General features: G+C 37.7%; 1 protein-coding gene across 1 annotated transcript in view; it reads left to right on the plus strand.

The window, feature by feature from the left end:
• The first annotated feature begins 2,613 nt into the window (after window positions 1–2,613).
• TMEFF2 (transmembrane protein with EGF like and two follistatin like domains 2) overlaps window positions 2,614–20,892 on the plus strand; it is a 273,362-nt gene continuing 255,083 nt past the window's right edge. The window contains exons 1-4 of the mRNA XM_065927708.1: window positions 2,614–2,785; window positions 5,097–5,206; window positions 12,891–13,020; window positions 19,261–19,287. Coding sequence (XP_065783780.1) covers window positions 2,614–2,785; window positions 5,097–5,206; window positions 12,891–13,020; window positions 19,261–19,287 — 439 coding nt within the window. The remainder of the gene's footprint in view (window positions 2,786–5,096; window positions 5,207–12,890; window positions 13,021–19,260; window positions 19,288–20,892) is intronic.

Consider the following 20,892-nt stretch of genomic DNA (forward strand, 5'->3'; position numbering starts at 1 on the left):
ATCTACATTAGGCGTGTGTCTCTGTTGCCCTCTCTGCCAAAAGAGTGCAGGGAAAAGACATCTCCGATTCCGTTTTTGTAATATCAGCTGGCAGTTCTATTTAATGGGTATTCCGTTTCCTTAAAGAATTTAGTTGCACTGTCTAGAAGCCGATTTTCTGATGCCTCCAATGTCTGGTCAAATTGATTTGGTTTAATGGAGTCTTAGTCTGTAAGGAGCGCGATGCCACCGACTAGAATCCTGGGATCTGCTGCTTAATTGCCAGGAGCAGACACACAGAGATTCAGAAATCGTTGGAGGTGGACGGGGGGATGTGGAGAGGGATCTCGGGGCGGAGGCGGAGATGTAAGATAAAGGGATGGGTTTCACACAGGATAAAGGGAGGGAAAAAAAAGATTTCTTTGAGGCACTGAGGTGTTGCACGATCACATCTCTCAAAGGAGAAGTTAAAAAGCATGGAAGTGGGAGGAGGTTGGAGGTTAAAGTACTTAAAAGGATAGCTCGGGTACAATTTGTTTTTCTGGTGGTTCTGCAAAGGATAGATAGTCCCTGTTTTCAAAGTGTATTGGTGCCTCTTTTAAGTGATCGAGAATGGACACTAATTGCCTGTGAAGCGCTGTCACGAGATGTTCTAAATTCAGGGGACACAGGAGAGACAGAAAGGTGAGGTTTAAAAGAAAAATAAAGGAGGAGATGAGGGTTCTTGAAAGAAAGAGAAGGAAAAACATAAAGGAGAAAGAGGAAGGGAGGAAGGCAGGGAAGAAGAAAGGGAGGGATGGAAGGAAGGAGCGGAGGAAGAGAAAGTGAAAGGAGGCTACGGGAAGAGAAGAGGAAAAAAAAATCCTGAATCACAGAACAGTCACAGAATAGAAACACTGAATGATCACACAGAAAGCTCATTCAAATCAGTGTGCAACGACGACCCGGGTCACGAGAGAAAAACGCTCCTCAGCATTCTTGTCCCGGGAAACTCCGGGTCCCGTTCGTTACTAGAGACTAAAATGCCTTTAGGCTAAAGAGTGTTGTCTAACCGCCTGAAGAATGCAGCAGACGGAAGGCGGGTCTCAGCACGCCGTTTGCCGGCGCTGGCTGGGGGCCGGAGAATGAAAGGCGCAGAACCAGAGACTCGCAGAATGAGACCTCCTCGCCCCGTCCAGGTCACTGGAGAGCCAGTGAAGACCCGCGGAAAGCTCCGAGGACCACTACCCGCGCCGCCTAAGGCAGCCTCTCTTTTCAGACGCCGCAACCCGCGGATGCGCCTGGCAGTCCGCCGTGGCTGATGCAGAGAGCAGCCTTTCCTTCCTCCCTCTGACCGCTTGTCCCAACCCATCCTGACCTGCGAAACACATTTGCCCGCACCTCCCAGGCAGCCACACAAACAGGCTACCGGCTGGAGAAGAGTGTGTGGTGGGGAGAGGGCTTTCAGACCCCCAGCTCCTCGGGTAGACTCGGGGTTTCAGGGAGCCAGGGAAGGGAGCAGAGAGAGAGAGAAGCGAGCGGGGAGAGCCTGGCAGGCTGGTTGAGGCAGCTTGGCGAGCAGCCTTAGATTCGCAGGCTTCTGTGGGAACGGCTGCTGCTTCCAGGCCAGCCTGAGCTGTTCTCACACCACCGCCTCTCACCCTTTCCTGCTTCCTGCTACTCCCTAGAGAAACGTCCGTGGGCTCTCCGCTGCGATATTCCCAGCCTGTATCCCGTCATAGCCAGGCGGCGCGCTCCCGTAAGCTGGAGCGCCGGGCGCCAGCAGGACGCCCTCTCCTCGGTGCCCGCTTTCCCCTCTCCTGTCTGCTGCGACCGCGCCTCGGCCACCTCCACCCTTGCCAGCTCCAGCTCCGAGAGACGCCACCCAGCCGCAGCGGGCGCTAGCAGCCCGGGGTCACGCACGGAAGAGGGGCGCTAGATCTGACCCAGCGCTCGGTAGGGGGCGTCCTGGGGCAGAGAGTGAAACAGCAGGTGGTATTTAAAGGTGTGGGAGGCGCCTGCCCTGCAGCCCGCAATTCTCGCTCGAGCCATCCCCGCCTTGCTCCACTCGGGCCAGCGCCTGGTGAGCTAGCCCATCTGTGGCATCCGCCGTCGTCTCCTCCTAGCACCTCCTCGCCGACCCCTCCCTCCCGGGACCTGCATCCCGCTCAGCCAATCAACGCCCGACTGCCAGTTCCCACGTGATCCCGGGCGGGCTAAGGACCTGCTGCTTCCCAAACGCCAGAGGGATGCGGGCAGCAGAGCGCGAGAGGCGGCTGCTAGGCTGCGGGGCGCTTTGACTCTCCCTCCACCCAGTTTCTTTGGGCTCCTCTCGTCTGCTCTCTGGACTCCGGTCTCCTCTTGCTGACCTGGCTTGCCAGAGCCCTCTGCTTATGGCAGCAGCTTCCCGCGTCCCCGGCGCAGCTTTTCCGTGGACGACCCTCTCGCTCCCGGGGCTGAGCCGGGTCACTGGATGTTGCTGAAACTCTGGAGATCATGCACGGGTTTGGCTGCTGCTTCCCCGTCAGGTGCCACTGCCGCCGCCGCCGCCTTTGCTGCCGCCGTCCGCGGGATGCTCAGTAGCCCGCTGCCTGACCCCCGCTATCTTGTGTTCTCCCGAAGCCGTTTGCTGCCGCAGAGTTGCGCGAAGTAGTCATGGTGCCGTGGGAGTCCCCGCGGCAGTGCAGCAGCTGGACACTTTGCGAGGGCTTTTGCTGGCTGCTGCTGCTGCCGGTGATGCTGCTCATCGTAGCCCGCCCGGTGAAGCTCGCAGCTTTCCCTACCTCCTTAAGTGACTGCCAAACGCCCACCGGCTGGAACTGCTCTGGTAAGTCCGAAACCCCAGCCCCCGACCTCTTAGCCCCGCAGAGGAAACGCGCTGTTTCCAGCACAGACCAGCCTACCCAAGTGCGTCTCCCCAGCTCCTCTGCTCCAATGCTCCCAAACCTTTGAGACCACCGACCTCCACCCAGAGGAGAACTGTTGCAGGCCGCTAAGGAAAGGGGCGGGGGTCCTGAGGTGGCGGTGCACAGAAAGTGCAGGTATAGGAACCTTGCATCCTTGCACTTCAATTGGAGCTGCGGAGATTTTAAGAAACAGTAAACGAGGAGGTTTTGTGGATTCACTGAAAAGAGGACCAGTCCTTGAAGAAACGCTAAATCAGAACCTTTTCTGTCATTAAAGAAAGAAGTCTAGCTGAAACCAGAGAGAAATAACTTTATGAGATAGAATGAGCGAGAAAGCAATAAATCAAACGGCGACTGCAGGGGAAACATTGATTGCTAGCAAAAGTACCATGAGAGTGCACTTGTCTGGCATTCAAGACCGGGTCACACACATTCTAGAGGAGCTTGGATTTCCAAGATATTCAGTTTCTCAGCCCCTCTACCCCCTCCCCCACTCACATATACATCTCCTTCTCTACTTGGCTGCAAAAGACGTTCTTTTTGCTTCACCGAGATGCCTCCCTCTTGCCTCTCCTAGCTCCTAAATGGTCGAAGGAAGTTGAGACAAGAATCTTTCGGGGTGGGTATGACCGAGGCCCGGCAGGCTCACGCCTAGGCGGGCGGAGGGCGGAACCGACCCGAGTGGGCGCCGGCTCCTCCATTTCTGGGCAGGCTTCCTTGGAGTGCGTCAGGCGCTTTTCTTGCTTGCTTGGGTCCCTTCAGAGTCTGAATGCAAGAGCTTGGCAAGCTTGGTTCTGCTAAAGTCTCCTAATTAAATAGGGGCCGAGGATAGGAGTTGCTGCACTGTCTTCGCCTTTCAGCTTGACAGCCCATAACTACCGGTGCGATTGTGGTGTTTTGGGCATTTTAAACTCCATTAGCATGCCTGGGTATTGTCCCCTAGGTCTGGTCTGTTCTAGTTTTAGCCAGTGTGTATGTAATTTTTCATCTCCTGTATATATAATTCTGCCGAAGTTGAATCTAGCTCTGAATAAAGTGGCTTTTAGGGATGTATGCGAGCTGAAGTGTATGTAACTTTGGAGAAGAGAGAATGACCAACTGTAACTCATGGGATAAAAGAATATGCCTTGCTGGGTAGTGACTGATGAAAATTCCACGAGGAAAATTATTATACATCCTGTGGCTTGTGCTTTTTAAAGAAGACTTGAAATTTGTAACCCTGTTAGATTTGGGTCAATATATTGCCTTTGTTCTGTTTTGGGGAATTTCTAAATTTGGCATTTTCATAAAGCTAAATGTGTTTCCTTTAACTTACTCATGGCTCATGCATGCATCTATGTTATTTTGGAAAGCTAAGTCCCACTTTGCGGGTACCTAATCACTTTTTAGGTGCTTTATCATAGGACTATTAAGCAACCTGCCAAATCAATTATTTGAAATGTTGATAGATTTGTAACCCAACATGACTAGTTTGCTTCATCCCTAACTATAGTACTGCTTTAGGAAATAACTAACTTAAATATGAAATTGAGGATGACAGTTAAGAAATTCATTATTAGCAGATACCTAACAGGAATTTGGAGAAACTAAAGAAAATAAACTGGTTTTCCAGGCAGATTGTCAAGGACCTGGTATCCCCTCTACCCCTGATAACTTGGAGGTGATCAGTCTTCGTTTGAGTCAGACAGACCATCAGAAAAAGCACTGTGCCTGTTTATCTTTATTATTGGGGCTTTGTTTCCTCTTTGTCTGGAGAAATTCCAAATAAGGGGTTGTTGCAGATCTTAAAGCAAAAGAATGATTAAAAATGGAGAAATAATGAAAGGACATTCTGAGAACCATCGCCAACTCTTTTCTAAAATGTGAAGTTTGGGGGTCATAAACTTTAATCTACTTAATGAGAAAAAATAATGAAACTATGAAGCAATGTTAAATATTCACTTACCACTACCAGTATTAACCCAAACTAAAATAAAATAGCATCATCAAAAAAAAAAAAAAAAAAGAATATTCAAAGACAACTGACTAGAAAAGAATTGTGAAAGAGTAACTAGTATTAATCACTTAGCTAGATTTTTTTTAGGTTATCAGTAAAGAATGACCTTGTAGTACAGCTGTGGTTGTTGGAATTAAAATTTAGGGCAATTCTTTTAAAGCTTCAAGATATTTCTTTTGTTATTGTTGTTGAAGTCTGTAACATTTAATGACTGGCATGTTCTCTTTAAATTTGAGGTTATGATGACAGAGAAAATGATCTCTTCCTCTGTGACACTAACACCTGTAAATTTGATGGGGAATGTTTAAGAATTGGAGACACTGTGACATGCGTCTGTCAGTTCAAGGTAAGAAATCTGATATTTGCATCTTCTAATTTACTAATGAGACTGCAAAACAGAGATCTTCTTTTACAGCCCATCACTTGGCAATTTATAGCTATGCAAGCTAAGAGGAAAACTGGCATCAAACAAAAGTACTGGCAAGAGAGCTAACTGATGTCAAAAAGACACAGCTTTTTGGATATATGTGCCATATATATATATATGTGCCATATATGTGCCATAGTTATAAATGCCACTGGGGGTAGAAAGCTTTGGATTGTCCTTTTGGTGTATCAACAGAAAAGTAGGTTTCTGTGTCCCTTCTAACATGCATACTGTAAGTCAACATAATAGCCAAAATTGTCGTTGGATTAGAAATGTGGGTTTATACTTTTGTTCTTTTGATTGAAGCTATCTTCTTTGGATCATATTGTTCTGTTTTAATGGTATTGGGTTTTATTATTTTGGCAATCTAGTTGAGTTTTTAAATGAACTCCTTATCAATGTGACTTCAAAACTACTGTGCTAGTTTGGAAATCATGACAGTTAGTACTTGTCAACTTTTCATGGATACCACATTCAATTACAATTCCTAGGAATCCGAAAGAATGCAAATAAACAAAAGTCATTTCATAAACCTGAGGAAAATGTGCTTTGTCTAATGTTCAAAATATAAATAAAAATTAAGAGATTGCCCAGTGATGTTATCAAAACTGGATTATTAGTATTTTTTAAAAAGAAAGCTCAATGTCATTATTATAGTCATCATCCAACAAATGCTTTCTACCATGTGAATGTTAAAACTTTTTTTCAGTATGTTTTTTATAATTCAAGTATTACAGATGTTACTGGTATCTTAAAGTGTTATTGAATTACTTTTTAAAATACACATGAAATCTAAGATAAGTTTCAATCAGAAAATATTCCCATCAAGGAAACTATATACTGGAGATAACAAAAACTTTTCCAAGATTGTAAGGAAAACTTGAAAAAAAATCAAAAAGGATATAAAACAAATAAAATATTAGAACTCAAATTCAAGTCTAAAATATGTTACAGTGCAATGGTTACTCAGTATCCACTCAGTATCCATAGGTCACTCAGTATCCACCACCACAAGTACCAAAATCCAAGGATGCTCAAGTCTCTTATATAAAATTACATAGAATTTATATATAACCTGTGCACATCCTTATGTACACTTTGTCATCTCTAGATTATTTATTATATAATATATACGCAATCTAAACATTGTAAATACAAATTAGTTGCTGGTAAGTGGCATATTCAAGTTTTGCTGTTTGGAACTCTCTGGAATTTTTTTTCTCGAATATTTTCAATCTGAAGTTGGTTGAATCTGTGGATGTAGAAGCCCCAGATTTGGAGGGCCAACTATATGTAGTGTTTAGAATTGTTGATGAAATTAACATATTTTAGATTAATGTCACCTCCCAGTGATAGAAGGGAATTCACATTTAAATATGGTTTGAATGGCTTATAAATAAGCTAAAAACTTCTCTGACATTATTTTTTTCGTTCCAAGAAAATTAATAAACAACTGATACTTGTACAGTGCCCCACCACCTGGTAGGTACGTATTTCTGCGCCCATACTATAGTCTTTAAACCATACTAGAGTATTGGAAACATTCATGCATATTTAATATTCATGCAATACCAATTTCTAAGGTCTCCAGCCATACTGAGCAATTTAATTATGTTCTTTCAGTGAACTACTTGAGAGAGATGGAGCATAAGAACCCTGCAAGTCATACTTTCCCCAAGCGTTAACCGAGAGGAAAATAAGTTGGATAAGTTATTAATTAAAAGCCCACAGGATTTTGTCAGTTTTTTTCTTTTTAGTTTGTAATTCCCAGAAATATATCTTATTTTCGTAACCAAGGGTAGACATAAGATGTGAACCCATGAATGATATAAAATGAACCAAGAAGAATGTTCCTCAAATGGAAAGCCATAATTATAACAAGATTTCACCAAGAGGAAAAAAAAAAAAAGGAATTCATAAAATTAAAAATGGATGCATGCTACTAAGAGAAAATGTATAATTTTCTTTTTAGAGAAATTGCATTCAGTTTTCAGGTTGCACAAAGGATTTTAGTAAAACTTTAATCAACAAAGATATTTGTTTTTTATGCATTTGGCTAGCCAGTTACATTTGTCATTAATTTAGATAATCGTTAAATGGGATAGATTGCCGGGGACAGGGCTGGGGGAGTGAATGCAAGTTTGAATAAGAAACTAAAATGTAAATTTTCTTCTCCTAATGCCTGTAGCATTTTAAATTTACTACTAGATTATTGCTGCTACTAGTTTGTGCTTTGCAATAGCTGTCAGTCTGTCAGGTGAAAATAAACATTTCCCTAGTGGAAAATTTAGACTCTGCACGTACCAGGAATATAGAGTGGCTGAATTAAGTTCAAGATCAAAGAAAATGTACAAGTTGTGCAAAGAAAAATAGATAAGATATTTTAAGCTAGGAGTATCTTGACTCAGTGTTTCCAATACTTTCAAATGAATTTGAGAATTTTTTTCTGTTTTGCTCAGTCTGATGAAAAGGCAGATGTCCTGAAAAATCCATTTTCCTATATACTGTTCTAAATCAGCTTAAGTCATCTACTCTATTTCTCCTGATTTCCGATACAAGTCCAAATTCTTCTATTCAAAATGGTGTGAAAACTACGGTTTCTGGCTGAGAGATAAACTTCAAAGAGTATTGGGTATATGTGTCTGTAATTGATGTTTTCCAGTTTGAATTACTATCGGAACATTAAGGTGAACAAATATTTATTTTCACCTCTCTTAGGTGATTTGTAATAATCATATTCTATGATTCAAACATGTTATCTCATTTGTTTCTCATATCTGAGTGAGGTAATTATTTTCTCCTCCTTTTACAGATGAGGAGATTAAGGCTCATAAATATAAATAACTTACAACTAAGTGGTGATCCTACAGCAAGAATCTAGGTCCTTTGACACCAAGTCTAATTTTTTCTAGGACATTATGTTGTTGTTTAGTCACTGTGCATGAGATTTTCCAGGCAACAACCCTGGAGTGGGTTTCCATTTCCTTCTCCAGGGGATCTTCCTGACCCAGGGATCAAACCTTCGTTTCCTACATTGGCAGGCATATTCTTTAGTGCTGAGCCATTAGGGAAGCCCACATGCCAATAAAAACATTAATAATAACAACAAAAGCACCAATTTATTATACACAACTTGATATCAAAAATAGTACAACTAATTCTTAGATGATGATACAAGTTCCATAAATAGCCTGCAATTTCATGCATCTTACCTTGCTCTCTGCATACCAAATGGTATCCTGGTCATTCTGGTAAATAACCATGGGATGAAAATTTAGAGACAGTGGATGGACAAATGGCTGGCTAGTTGACTGGCTGGCTGGCTGAATGAATGGATAAAAGAAGGAAGAGAGGAAGAAAAGAAGTCACAGATGCATCTATTCATAGATAGCACTGATCATATCAATTAATATGTAATGGTCAATGATCACTTTATAATTTAAAAATATGGTGAAGCCTTATGTTTTACAAATATCATTTAATTCGATTGTTTTCATTGAATAAGCCATGCTCTAGATCTACAATAGTTCCAGTAGCTAGAATTGTAGAACAAATTGCCCAGAACTTAGTGGCTCAAAACAATGAACATTTATTTTGCTCATGAATCTGCAGTTGGACAGGGCTTAATGGAAGCATCTTATCTCTGCTTCTCTTGGCGTTAGCTGAGTGGGGGGAGGGAACTCAAAGGCTTGGTTCTGTACTCCTCTCAGGATTCACTCACATATTGGACTGTCAACTGGGGACTTTGGTCCTTCTCCATGTAGATCTCTCTGTTTGGACTAGTTTGGGCTTCCTCATAGCACAGTGGCTGGGTTTAAAGGGCAAGCGAGAATCCAGAGAGTGAAAGAGCCAGGCAGAGGCTACAACCTTTAATGACCTAGCCTCAGAAGTCATATGAATCACTCTTACCATAATCACAGGCCTGCTCACTCATTTAAAATCATAAAAAATTTCCATATGGAAAAATGTAGTCACAGAGAAGTAAAAGTTACCTATGGAATGATCAAAGGATTGGGATATATGCAGGTTTTTTTTATCTCTTGCTTTTTTGGAAGAGAAACACGCCATATCCTAAACCATTATCCCTAAGCCTTTGACAAGTGGGAATATAACAGAATTCACTTAACATCTGTGGAGCACCTTCTACATGCCAGACTGGGGAAGGTGCCGACAACATATAAAATATAAGTTATGCATAGCTCCTAGATGCTGAAATCTCAGTTAAAAGAAATTCTTATTAATCAAACAAGCAATAAATCATATGAAAAACTTCTCACATGAATTTTTTCTTCATTTGTAGCAAAACAAATTCCATATATTCTAGAGCATCAAGTCATTGACTTCACTGGTGTAACATGTTGCTGCTTTCTTAAGCAATGTGGAAATTTTGGAACAAAATCATTCACTGAAAAACACAAAGTTGGAAAATAAACTTAAGATTTTTAAAACATCTGAAGGAAAGCAGAATCACTTTTCCCCTGAGAGGAAGTTTGGACAACACATACATTTATGAGCTTAACCATCTGGGCTTGAGTCTTGTTTTTCTCTCTTACCAGCCAACAGTGTGGCCTTTAGCAAGTCACCTAAAATCTGAATCTGTCCCTTCCTCTGAAACTGAGCAATATTCATGGTTACCACTAAAAAAATATAATTATTTTCAAAATTAGGCATATTTTAATGTAGTAGTAAGCTCATTTTTATACTTAGGGTTAGCCTGTTTTCCTTTATTTTTCCAATTTTAGACCTGCATGCCTTGGTGTCCATGTTAGATGGTAACTCTGCTAGTTAAAGTATATATCATGGAAAGCAAATAGTTTACATTTCTTTTTATAAATGAATATTCCAAAGCATTTTGAAACATGACTCAGTTAATCCTCCCAAATACCCCAGTTAACCATTTCAAATGGGGGAACTGAGCTATAAACTTGCTAAATATTTTATTGCTGAGTGATATACACAAGGTCCTACACTCAGAAATGGGAGAACATGGGCCGAGACTTCCACTCCTAAGCCTTAGTGATTTAGAGTATACTTCCTCCGTGTGTTATTCATTTTAATGAGTGCAAGTCATGGTACTAAGGGCCAAAAACAGCGTGCTGATAATCTGCAGTTAAGCTCTTTTCAACTCCATACAAATCTCCCTTTTGGCTTGTGCATGGAGCTTGGCAGCTCCATTTTTAGCACTGTTCACATTTGGCTTACTCCATCCCTCAGAAGTGGCATATGAGCACTTTATCAGTTTATTTCGTATTTTAAGATGCATATAGCATTGTGTACTAGCACTTGACAGAGGTAATAAATACTTCCTACCCCTCACTCCCCATCTACTGACTATATCTGAATAATCGACAGAGGTAGATGAAAAGGATAAATAGAGAAATTCTAGGGATTACAAAGAAGAAAATGTGGATCCAGATCATCTACACACAAAATATTGTAACCAGGGTTGAAGATGAAGATTTAAAGGTAACCCAGAACAAGAATGCTCGGACACAAGAGTGAGGAGCTAGCTAGTCCAGCCATTTGCAGTGATGTGACTATCATCAGCCTACTGAAAGGGTCAGCAAGTCTGCTGACTGTGACCAGCTGTTCACGTCTTTCTGGCCTGTCTTCCATGTTCTCAGTAGTCCTAGCGGGTCCTCGTAAATCCTCCCTACGTTGTCCTGTCCCTGATCCTGAACACAGCCCATTTATCAAACACTGGTCCGTCCACCTGCCTCCCCGGCCACAGTTCTGACGTCAGCACCGCTCACATTTATTTGATGTCTCTGCAGTACTGTTTTTTGGAAAACTTAACTCTTTACTGACATTTTTTTATTGTCTTTTTTTTTTCAATAGTGATAAAAATGTTCAGTTTTATGGTGGGTCAATTTTCAGGTATATGTATGTTTGGAAAGTGAGTTGCCTATTGAATTAAAGATCCTCATGAGTGAAAAGTTCCTATCAAAATAGTTTTCAAATATAATAATGTAGATAGCCTGAGTCCATGAGCCATATAATGTAACTATGGAAAGGAATAGAAACTTCCAAAATGACTAGACTAGAAACTAGAAATAAAGATTTTCAAAATATGTCATATTTAAAATGTTTCAATCTAATCATATTTAAATAATTTCTAAATAGATATAATTTGGTATCTAAATTACCTTGTTAGCAGTTATGGTGATTATGAGTGTCATACAATTTGAATTTACTATTGGGAAAATACTACATAACTATTAGTGAAAAATTATATTTAAGTTTTTCAATAACAGATGCAAAGTCAGACTCAAAAAACTTTCATTTCAGAGAACATTGTGTTATATCATTTTAAAAATGGTTCAAATCTATTATTTCATAAAGGCAAAGGGTAAGAGCTAAATGGTTGATTGGGAAAGGAAGTACATATATGTTAAGAAAATAGAGTGAGAAACTGAACCTCAGGTTTATCATCAGGTTATAACCGTGTTTAAAATTTGCTTTTTTACGTAAAAATCCTTGAGTTGAATTTAACTTTTGAGAGATTTTTGGAAATATTATTAAAAAAATTAAAACACTAGCTATTTTGCTAAATCATTGGTTTGCTTTATATGTTATGAATTAGCAGATAAAAAATCCAAGTATTTTAATAAGAAGTAGAAAACAGAAAAGCATTTTCACATGCATGTATATGCATGATTTCCCTTACTGTACTTAATTTCTGGCATGGGTATTTATAAATAATTGTTTTGATCATTACATTTGTTATAATTAAACAATGTAGCCCATCAGTAGTAGTAATCATGAGATAATCATATCACTGGTGTAATTAGCAGGTATAGAACACAGCCAAGTATCTCTAAGGCCTTACAGTGTGATTATGCTGTAATGACTATACCCTGTAGGTTGCCTGATTACCGTTATAAAATGTGTACATTTTTGGAAGGAAGTTTTTTTAAAATGAACTTTTCATTTTATGAAATATACACTAATTCTCATACTTTTGAATAGTCAATCAAGTTAACATATGGTTCAGTAATTGACTTTTTTTCTGTATTACATAGTGTGTTGTTCCTTTCTACACTGTATCTCTGTCAGTATCCAATGATATAAAGATATATGAACCTTTAATTAGTAACTCAGATGTCTTATCCAAATATTTAGGAATTTGTAAAGATTCAAATTCAACAGAGGAACAACATGCTAAACAGGAACTGAGTTCCTTGGCATTTCAGCTATGTACTTCTGCTCCAGCAACAGATAGACACTGTTTTTGAATATCTAGAATGTCATAACATCTTCTCATTTTTTCCACCAAGCCAGATAGGCCATATATCAGGAAAAAAAAGTTAATAATATTGATACTTTTGTTGTTATATCTTTATATTATTTCTTGTCCTATCACTTTCTTGGGTTTTCCTGATTTAGAAGCTGATTTTCCCCCATCTGAATCAGATGACCAATTGACTTACTGGACATTGCTTTTGTATATCTTTGAATGATATTCTTACAAGGTCAAAGACTTGCTGGATACAATGGGGATCACTGAAAAAGCTTTCTTTTGTAAATGATGATTTCTGTTCAAGATGTCAGAGACATGTAGACTCCAGTACTAACCACAGGCTTACATCTGTGTCCTCCCCAGTGCAACAATGACTATGTGCCTGTGTGTGGTTCCAATGGGGAGAGCTATCAGAATGAGTGTTATCTGCGGCAGGCCGCGTGCAAACAGCAGAGTGAGATACTGGTGGTGTCTGAAGGATCGTGTGCCACAGGTTTGTATCTCATCCTGATGACTCCCGAAAACCTTTGGAATGGATACTGAATCCAAAAACCATGTCTTGCTTTTCCTGTTATGTCCTGTTTATTATTATCCAGATAAATAATTCGACTAAATATTGGCTAGACAAGCCTCTTATACGTTTGTACCAAGCATGCATTATTCCTATCCTATGTCTCTTTACATTTCAAGTTATTTCTGGAAGAAAGATAAATCTACCACAAGGCTGTTGGTAGATTTTAAAACCTATATTATTTAATGAAGTACAGACAGTTGAATAACAATTAAAAATCTAGATTGACTACTCAGCTGCCAAATATATATAAAGTAATCTATGCAGGAATACATTTTGTTTGTTTGATTGTTTGTAACAATAGGATTGTTTTCTGGAGGACAGGCAGATTGCAGATTTGGATTTGAAGGTTAAGATGTGCCTAATCTTAGCAGCTCTACAAAATGCTGTAGAGCAGCATTACATTGAACAGATTACACTGAAGAATATATTGGGGATGAACATGACTTCTAAAGATATCTTCCCTTTCTAGAACCACTAGTTAGCCTGGGATCCCACAAAACTTTTTAGTTATACTGTACCAAGAATGCTCTAAAGAAAGTAAGGACAAAGAGCACCTTCATGTGCTCTTTAGTTTTTCAGGTTTTCCTTCTGCGTACAATGGTTATTAGAACTGAATAAAAACAAGAAGAGAAGAAACAAGAAGAATAAAGCCCAACTTGATAAACCAGTGCGATAAAACGAAGCTGAATTTTCAGGTTAGGCCTGACATTAAAATCACATATATTAAAGAAACTTTAGTATCCCTTGAAATTTGTTCCTAATGGCAAATAAGCATCTTTCTAATTTCAGAGGATTTTGATGATATAACATATTTAAGAAAAATAATAATGATATATTATTATCATCATTAAAATGATATATCCTTTTTTCTTCAAAAAAAGAAATATAGAATAATGTCAAGAAAGGTCTGTTTTATTGAAAATCCCCTCTTAGATAACACTATGGAATTATATTAAAGATCATGTGTGTGATGGCTGGAGCAGAGTGGTAAATGAGCAGAGACAGTCTCATATTCTTTAAAAAAGATTATCTTAGACCTATTGATTGTTAGTAGTTAATAATATTGTTTCAATTTGCACTGGTAATTACCAAAGTTTCGAAGAATTAGCAGAAGAGAAAGGTATCTTTCCTCATGAACAATGACGTAGGCTCTTTGGTTCTGGTTTTTAAGTAGCTTTTCTCCTATTTGATTCTTTGTCTGACAATGTGGATGTCCTTCCTGCAAGGATGATTGGGAGGCAAGTTGGACTAGTGCACCATTTTCTTGTGCACTAGTGGACCATCTTTCTCAGTAAGAAAAGAGGAGGGCCAGCATGCTACTCTTATAGTAAGCATGGGGAAAATAGAAAGACAAGGAGCAAACTAATTATAAAGAATCAATCCATCATAGCTACTGAAAAATGACACTTTAGGACAAATGGAATAGGAAAAAAAGGAACCTTTGGCTCTCAGAACCAGGAATGATGTAGGCAAATACTAGAGTACTAAGGAATGGATTTACTCATTCAAAATCATATAGGATATCTGTCTGTCTCTGACAATAGGCAATGAAGATCACTGGGTAGTCATAATAAGCAGTCATGGAGTTATGGTTTGATTAACAATGTTGGATAGCAAAATCTGTCTGCTTACTTGCCAACCTCCAAGTTTTTGTCAGAACATGCAATCACATTCTTTTGATTCATTCAGTTATTCAGTTCTAGTCCCTAATTTATTGGTTATTCTATGAAAATACTTAACCACATTTAATCACAATTGAGTAACCTGTCCCTAGCTTATTCACATACTTAAATTTCTACAGGATTTAATTAGTAAGTTGGTCTTGCTGAATCATCTTCCATTGACTTGTAAATCTAAAAGAGTTTTGATCTGAATAATGATGGAGGGACCAAAGTAATTTTGATTAACCAAGTCTGACTAAATAAATTGGAGTTCTGACTTGATCTAAAACAGATTCTTATTTTCTTCATAGATTTTGCATTTTTTAATACTGTTTGACATTGAATGGAGATGGCAAGTTGTGATTTCTAAGAATAAAAGGCAGTAGATTTATATTGATACTAAAATATAAAAATACAAACATAAAACTTGTATTAAAAATTGCATTATATTTATTACATTACATTGAATTTACAAATCATTTTTTGTCTGGAAAATGGTTTCCTATTGAGCAGTCTGCTCAATAGCCTCACTGTCAGTTTCCCTTTTTTGCCTTATAAGGAATGTTTTGACTAAGAGTCTAGATTCAGGTCCAATAACATGGCTTCTTTTCTTAGTTTTCCCTTTCATTAATAAGGCTTTATTAGGCTACTTGTCTCTGATTTGCCAAGATGAATCATTTTGTAGCAAAGAAACGTTAAAGCTTCCCATCATGATTTTATGATGAAGTCTTGACTTGTTGTTGTTCACTTGCTGAGTCGTGTCTGATTCCTTATGCTGATTCCTTGCAGCACTCCAGGCTTCCCTATCCTTCACTATCTCCCAGAATCTGCTCAGACTCAGAGTCCATTGAGTCAGTGATGCCATCAAACCATCTCACCCTCTGTCAATCCCCTTCTCTTCCTTGCCCTCAATCTTTCCCAGCATTAGAGTCTTTTCCACTGAGTCAGCCCTTCACATCAGGTGGCCAAAGTACTGGAGTTTGAGCTTTAGCATCAGTCCTTCCAATGAATATTCAGGACTGATTTCCTTTAGGATTGACTGGTTGGATCTTCTTGCTATCCACATGACTCTCAAGAGTCCTCTCCAGCATCACAGTTTGAAAGCATCAATTCTTCGGTACTAAACCTTCTTTATGGTCCAACTCTCACATCTGTAAATGACTACTGTAAAAATCATAACTTTAACTATATGAACTTTTGTTGGCAGAGTGATGTTTCTGCTTTTTTAATACACTGTCTAGGTTTGTCATAGCTTTTCTTCCAAGGAGCAAGCGTCTTTTAATTTTGTGGATGTAGTCACCATATGCAGTGAATTTGGAGCCCAAGAAAATAAAGTCTGTCACTGTTTCCATTGTTTCCCCATCTATTTGCCATGAAGTGATGGGACAGGGTGCCATGATCCTAGGTTGTTTTTTTTTTTAATGTTGAGTTTTAAGTCAGCTTTTTCACTCTTCTCTTTCACTTTCATCAAGAGGCTCTTTAGTTCCTCTTCACTTTCTGCCATTAGATTGGTATCATCTGTTTATCTGAGGTTATTGATATTTCTCCCGGCAGTCTTGGTTCCAGCTTGTGAGTCATCTAGCTTGGCGTTTCACATGATACACTGCATAGAAGTTAAATAAGCAAGGTGACAATATACAGCTTTGACATACTCATTTCCCAATTTAGAACCAGTTTATTGTTCCATGTCCGTTTTCAGCTGTTGCTTTTTGACCTGCATACAGGTTTTGCAGGAGGCAAGTAAGTGGTCTGGTATTCCCATCTCTTGAAGAATTTTTTCAGTTTGTTGTGATTCACATAGTCAAAGACTTTAGTCTAGTCTATGAAACAGAAGTAGATGTTTTTTTCTGGAATCCCCTTGCTTTTTCTATGACCCAGCAGATGTTGGCAATTTGACCTTTGTTTCCTCTGACTTTTCAAAATCCTGCATGTACATCTGGAAGTTCTTGGTTTATGTACTGTTGGAGCCTAACTTTAAGAATTTTGAGCATTTCTTTGCTAGTATGTGAAGTGAATGCAATTGTATGGTAGTTTGAGCATTCTTTGGAATTGCCTTTCTTTGGGGTTAGATTGAAAACTGACCTGTTCCAGTCCTCTGGCCACTGCTGAGTTTTGCAAATTTACTGACATATTGAGTACAGCACTCTAACAGCATCATCTTCTAGGATTTGAAATAGCTCAGCTGGAATTCCATCACCTTCTCTAACTTTGTTTGTAGTAATGTTTCCTAAGGTCCACTTGACTTCACTTAAGGCCATGACTTAAGTGACCATTTTTTTTCAGTCTATTCCTCTGTCTTCACTAGCTACTTAATTTGGCTCAAATCAAACACAAATATTCTTAAGAATCATGCCCCTTGAATTTTTAGAACATACATGGGTAATACAATCCAAAACACTACTGCCATTTTTCTCCAGCTAAATGTGCTTAATAGGAAACATAGATGAATAGGCAAGATGTTCACTCAAAATTTTAGTTATTATGTTCCAGACACAGTGATAAGCATTTTAAATGTGCCATTGTGCAGTTATCCTCAAAGTAGTCCAGTAGGATAGATATTACCCATTGATTAGAGGACCAATAAGCTTAGAATGGTTGAATAATATTCCTAATGTTATCCAATGAGTATGTTTGGAGTTTGGAATCCATAAGCTTTTATGCATTTCCTCCTAGGTGTATATAAGTGTAGGGAGCTGAACAAAACATGGTTCTTGATTTAAAGATGTTTACACTCTTAGTGGGAAAGAATAAAGAAGCTATATACATGCAACTAAAACAAAGGTAGAATGTATAAATGCTACAATAATACAACCTGTTATTAACTTCTGATGATTTTATAAGTAATTTTATAACTTAAGCTTTCAAATTAATTCAAATAAAGTCAATTAAAATTCTAGCTGTGCAAAGATACAAAACGTAGACTTTACCAACTTTGACCATTCAATCACTGTCCCGTCCAAAAGTGATTGCTTTGTGAGTTAGAACTCAGTTCAGTTGACAGGACTATTTTCCTGCTATTGAGATGAATGCATCAGCCTTTTTTCCTCTGTTCTCTTAAACCAGTCAAATTGAATAATTAAAATCCTTATTTGAGTCTACTTTTACCAAGAATGGTTTTAATTATGAATGTTTTTTTACCAATTAACTTGCCTTTAAGGGAAAGATAGCCTGACCCAAAGACTTGCTCCTTAGTCATGTAAGCAGTTAATGACTTGAGGTTTTGATTTAATAAAATGTTAAATCTTATGAATATGTTAGTCTGGGTATCCACCAAGGCTGACAATTCAAACTGCTGCTCCTTCAGACAATGCTACTGTCTAACATAATGACAAGGAGAATTATTGGTGAGGCATTCATTCTTCCCTGTGTTAGTCTTCTATAGCTTTTCATACGTCATGCCTCTTTCTATGAGTGCTTTTCAATAAAGTGTCATTGAGGCAAACAAGTAGAAATACTATTTTATTTTAATTGGTCTAAAACAACAAACACAGATTCATAGACATGGCATTTGATATGGCTCATGAACTCTGGCTATGATTTCAATGTAAAATGAAGGCCAGTCAGACAAAGAATATCAGTATTAGTCTACCAGTATTAGTCTTATTTCCCATTATTAACATTAAAAGTACATAGCCAAATGTATTTAGAATGGAAGGAAGTGGGGATGCAGAAGGAAGGTGATGTCTCCACTTAACAGGTAGAAGCAAATGGAGACTCTGTGGTTTTGACTCCAACTAAGAAATTGAGTGTTTCTGGGAAATGAGTTGTCAGAAATTGACAACTTTCCCAACTTGTAATTATGTGAGAGGGAGGGGAAAGGACTGGAGAAAAAGAAAGGCAGAGAGAGGTTATTGTCTTCTCTGCCAACATCACCTAGGATATAGCCAATTTTAATCACAAAGGCAAACCTGAAGCTCACCCTTCTCTGGATTTGACAAACAATAGATGCTGTTGGATACAGATAGACTCATTCAGAGTTGTGGTATTTGGAAAACGTATTAGCTCTTATATAAAAAGATATTCATCTTTAAACTTCTTCCCTCTGTAATGCAATGTACAAGAGTATAAGCCTTAATTATGAGTATTCGCTGTCAAGTCTTAGACTACTTAATTTCTAAATCTCATTGATTGTTATAAGTATCTTGTTTTTAATTTTTTTGTTAATGGCACCATAATCATCTTGACTAAAATAAAAATGAGAATTTTTACATAGTCAAGTTTGAGAATTAATTCCAAAGTTGGATAATACATTGTTCATGAAATTTAAGATGAAAATAATAGAGAATTTATTTTATAAACTATATTATAGATATTAAATTATATTGATATGAATGTTTTTCAAATTAAATGTTAGTAATTTTTCAATTATATTAATATATAATGGAGAAAGTATTTATTTTAAATTTATTTTATTTTTAATTTAATTTAAAAGTTCATAAGTATTCTTTGAATATGTTTTTTAAGCTAAAACAAATTACTTCCTCTCTTTTCCTCCCAGATGCAGGATCAGGATCTGGAGATGGAGGTAGGATTTGCCTTTTTATATATTGAAAGATTTACATGTGGATGTTACTTGTGGATATTTACTTATGTATTTGTCATTACATATATATAAGATGAATTCACATTTTGCATTTTAGGAAAGGGGAAACTAAAAACAAAATCATTCTTCTTATTGAGTAAATGTGTATACCATGTAAATTATTTTATATATTTATGAATCATACTTAAGAACTTTTTCTATCTAATATTCCTATTCATTTATATATTTGTGTTTGAATTAACTTTGAGGTAAACCTGCATAACTGAACTTCATAATAAGCCTCCAAGCATATTTGTCAGGACAGAAAACTCATAGAAAATCATTTAAATATTGTTTTTTAAAATGACATACCTTGACATAATGACAAGGTATTGATACTAATACATACATAGCTATTATGTAAACAGGAACATAATTACCAAATTAATAGTTTGAAACTGAAGGAGCTTTAGTTCATTAAAGAAAAATAAAAAAGATAAAGAAACTTTAAGCCAGTGAAAATAAGATAATATCTTTACTTCTTTGATTAATCTATAGTTATTTTTACTAACACAAGATATATGTTTTCATGATTTAGTTGTGTGTTTAAAGAAGTATATAAGAGATAGGCAGAAACTTTCAAAATTTTATATGATATTCTTACTGCCAAATAATATTTTACTTATGGATTGAACCTTCACTGTAAATTTCCCAAAATGCTTTTCCAGTTGAAATTCAAACAAAATTCTATCTTTATTTACAACAACAAAAAAATAGAAACAACTAAATGTAGTTTCAACAAGAATACTGAAAAGAGAATGAATAAAAACATAAGCATTCTCTCAGGACCTTGCTTAAGTTATATAAAATGATTAAATGCATGTTTCTATTAAACTTTATTTTTTAATGAAGAATTTGATAAAAGATGAGGGAAGAAGGTGTTGGAGTCAGGAAAGTCAAATTTTACTGCTTACCTTATCTGGTTTGGGCAACAAGTTAGAGATTTATCAAGTCAAAGGCGTAGCTAGTTCAAATAAGCAATACCCAGAGAATAAAATTAGAGCAGCATATTGGAGCACAGTTTTTTTTCGTAAAGACTGAAATTGAGTAGGAGTCACGATTCAGTACCATGAGAGTATGAATTTATTTCCATATCACATGACATTAGACAGTCATTTGATATTGAGGTAATCTTACTGTTTCTAAGAAATTATTTTTTCCTCTGGCTGACTAATACAATATTCCTAAGAAAGCTTCCCTGCAAGTTTTGGAAAGATGAGCTTCTAAGATCAAGCAAACTTTAAAGAGAAAAAGGAAAAAAGTTTTTTGAATAGATATTTCACTATCAGACTATTAAGAAATCCATCAGTTTGTTAAAATGTCAATTTTGGAAGGGAGCAGTTCTATGAAAAATTCTGCATTATTTACTGGCTACTTAGTTTTATGTGTAGACTGCTTAATTTGAAAGATATTATATTGTTTCAACTGTTCCACTCTTTACACGTCTTATTAATTTTTTGGCATCTTTAAAAACAAAACACAGAATTATTTTCATTGCTCCTTTTGTTAAAGCGTTTACTTTTTTATTTTAAAAAAGTAAAGCATTAC

This window comes from Muntiacus reevesi, chromosome 3, assembly GCF_963930625.1.
Source record: "Muntiacus reevesi chromosome 3, mMunRee1.1, whole genome shotgun sequence".
Classification (NCBI taxonomy): domain Eukaryota; kingdom Metazoa; phylum Chordata; class Mammalia; order Artiodactyla; family Cervidae; genus Muntiacus; species Muntiacus reevesi.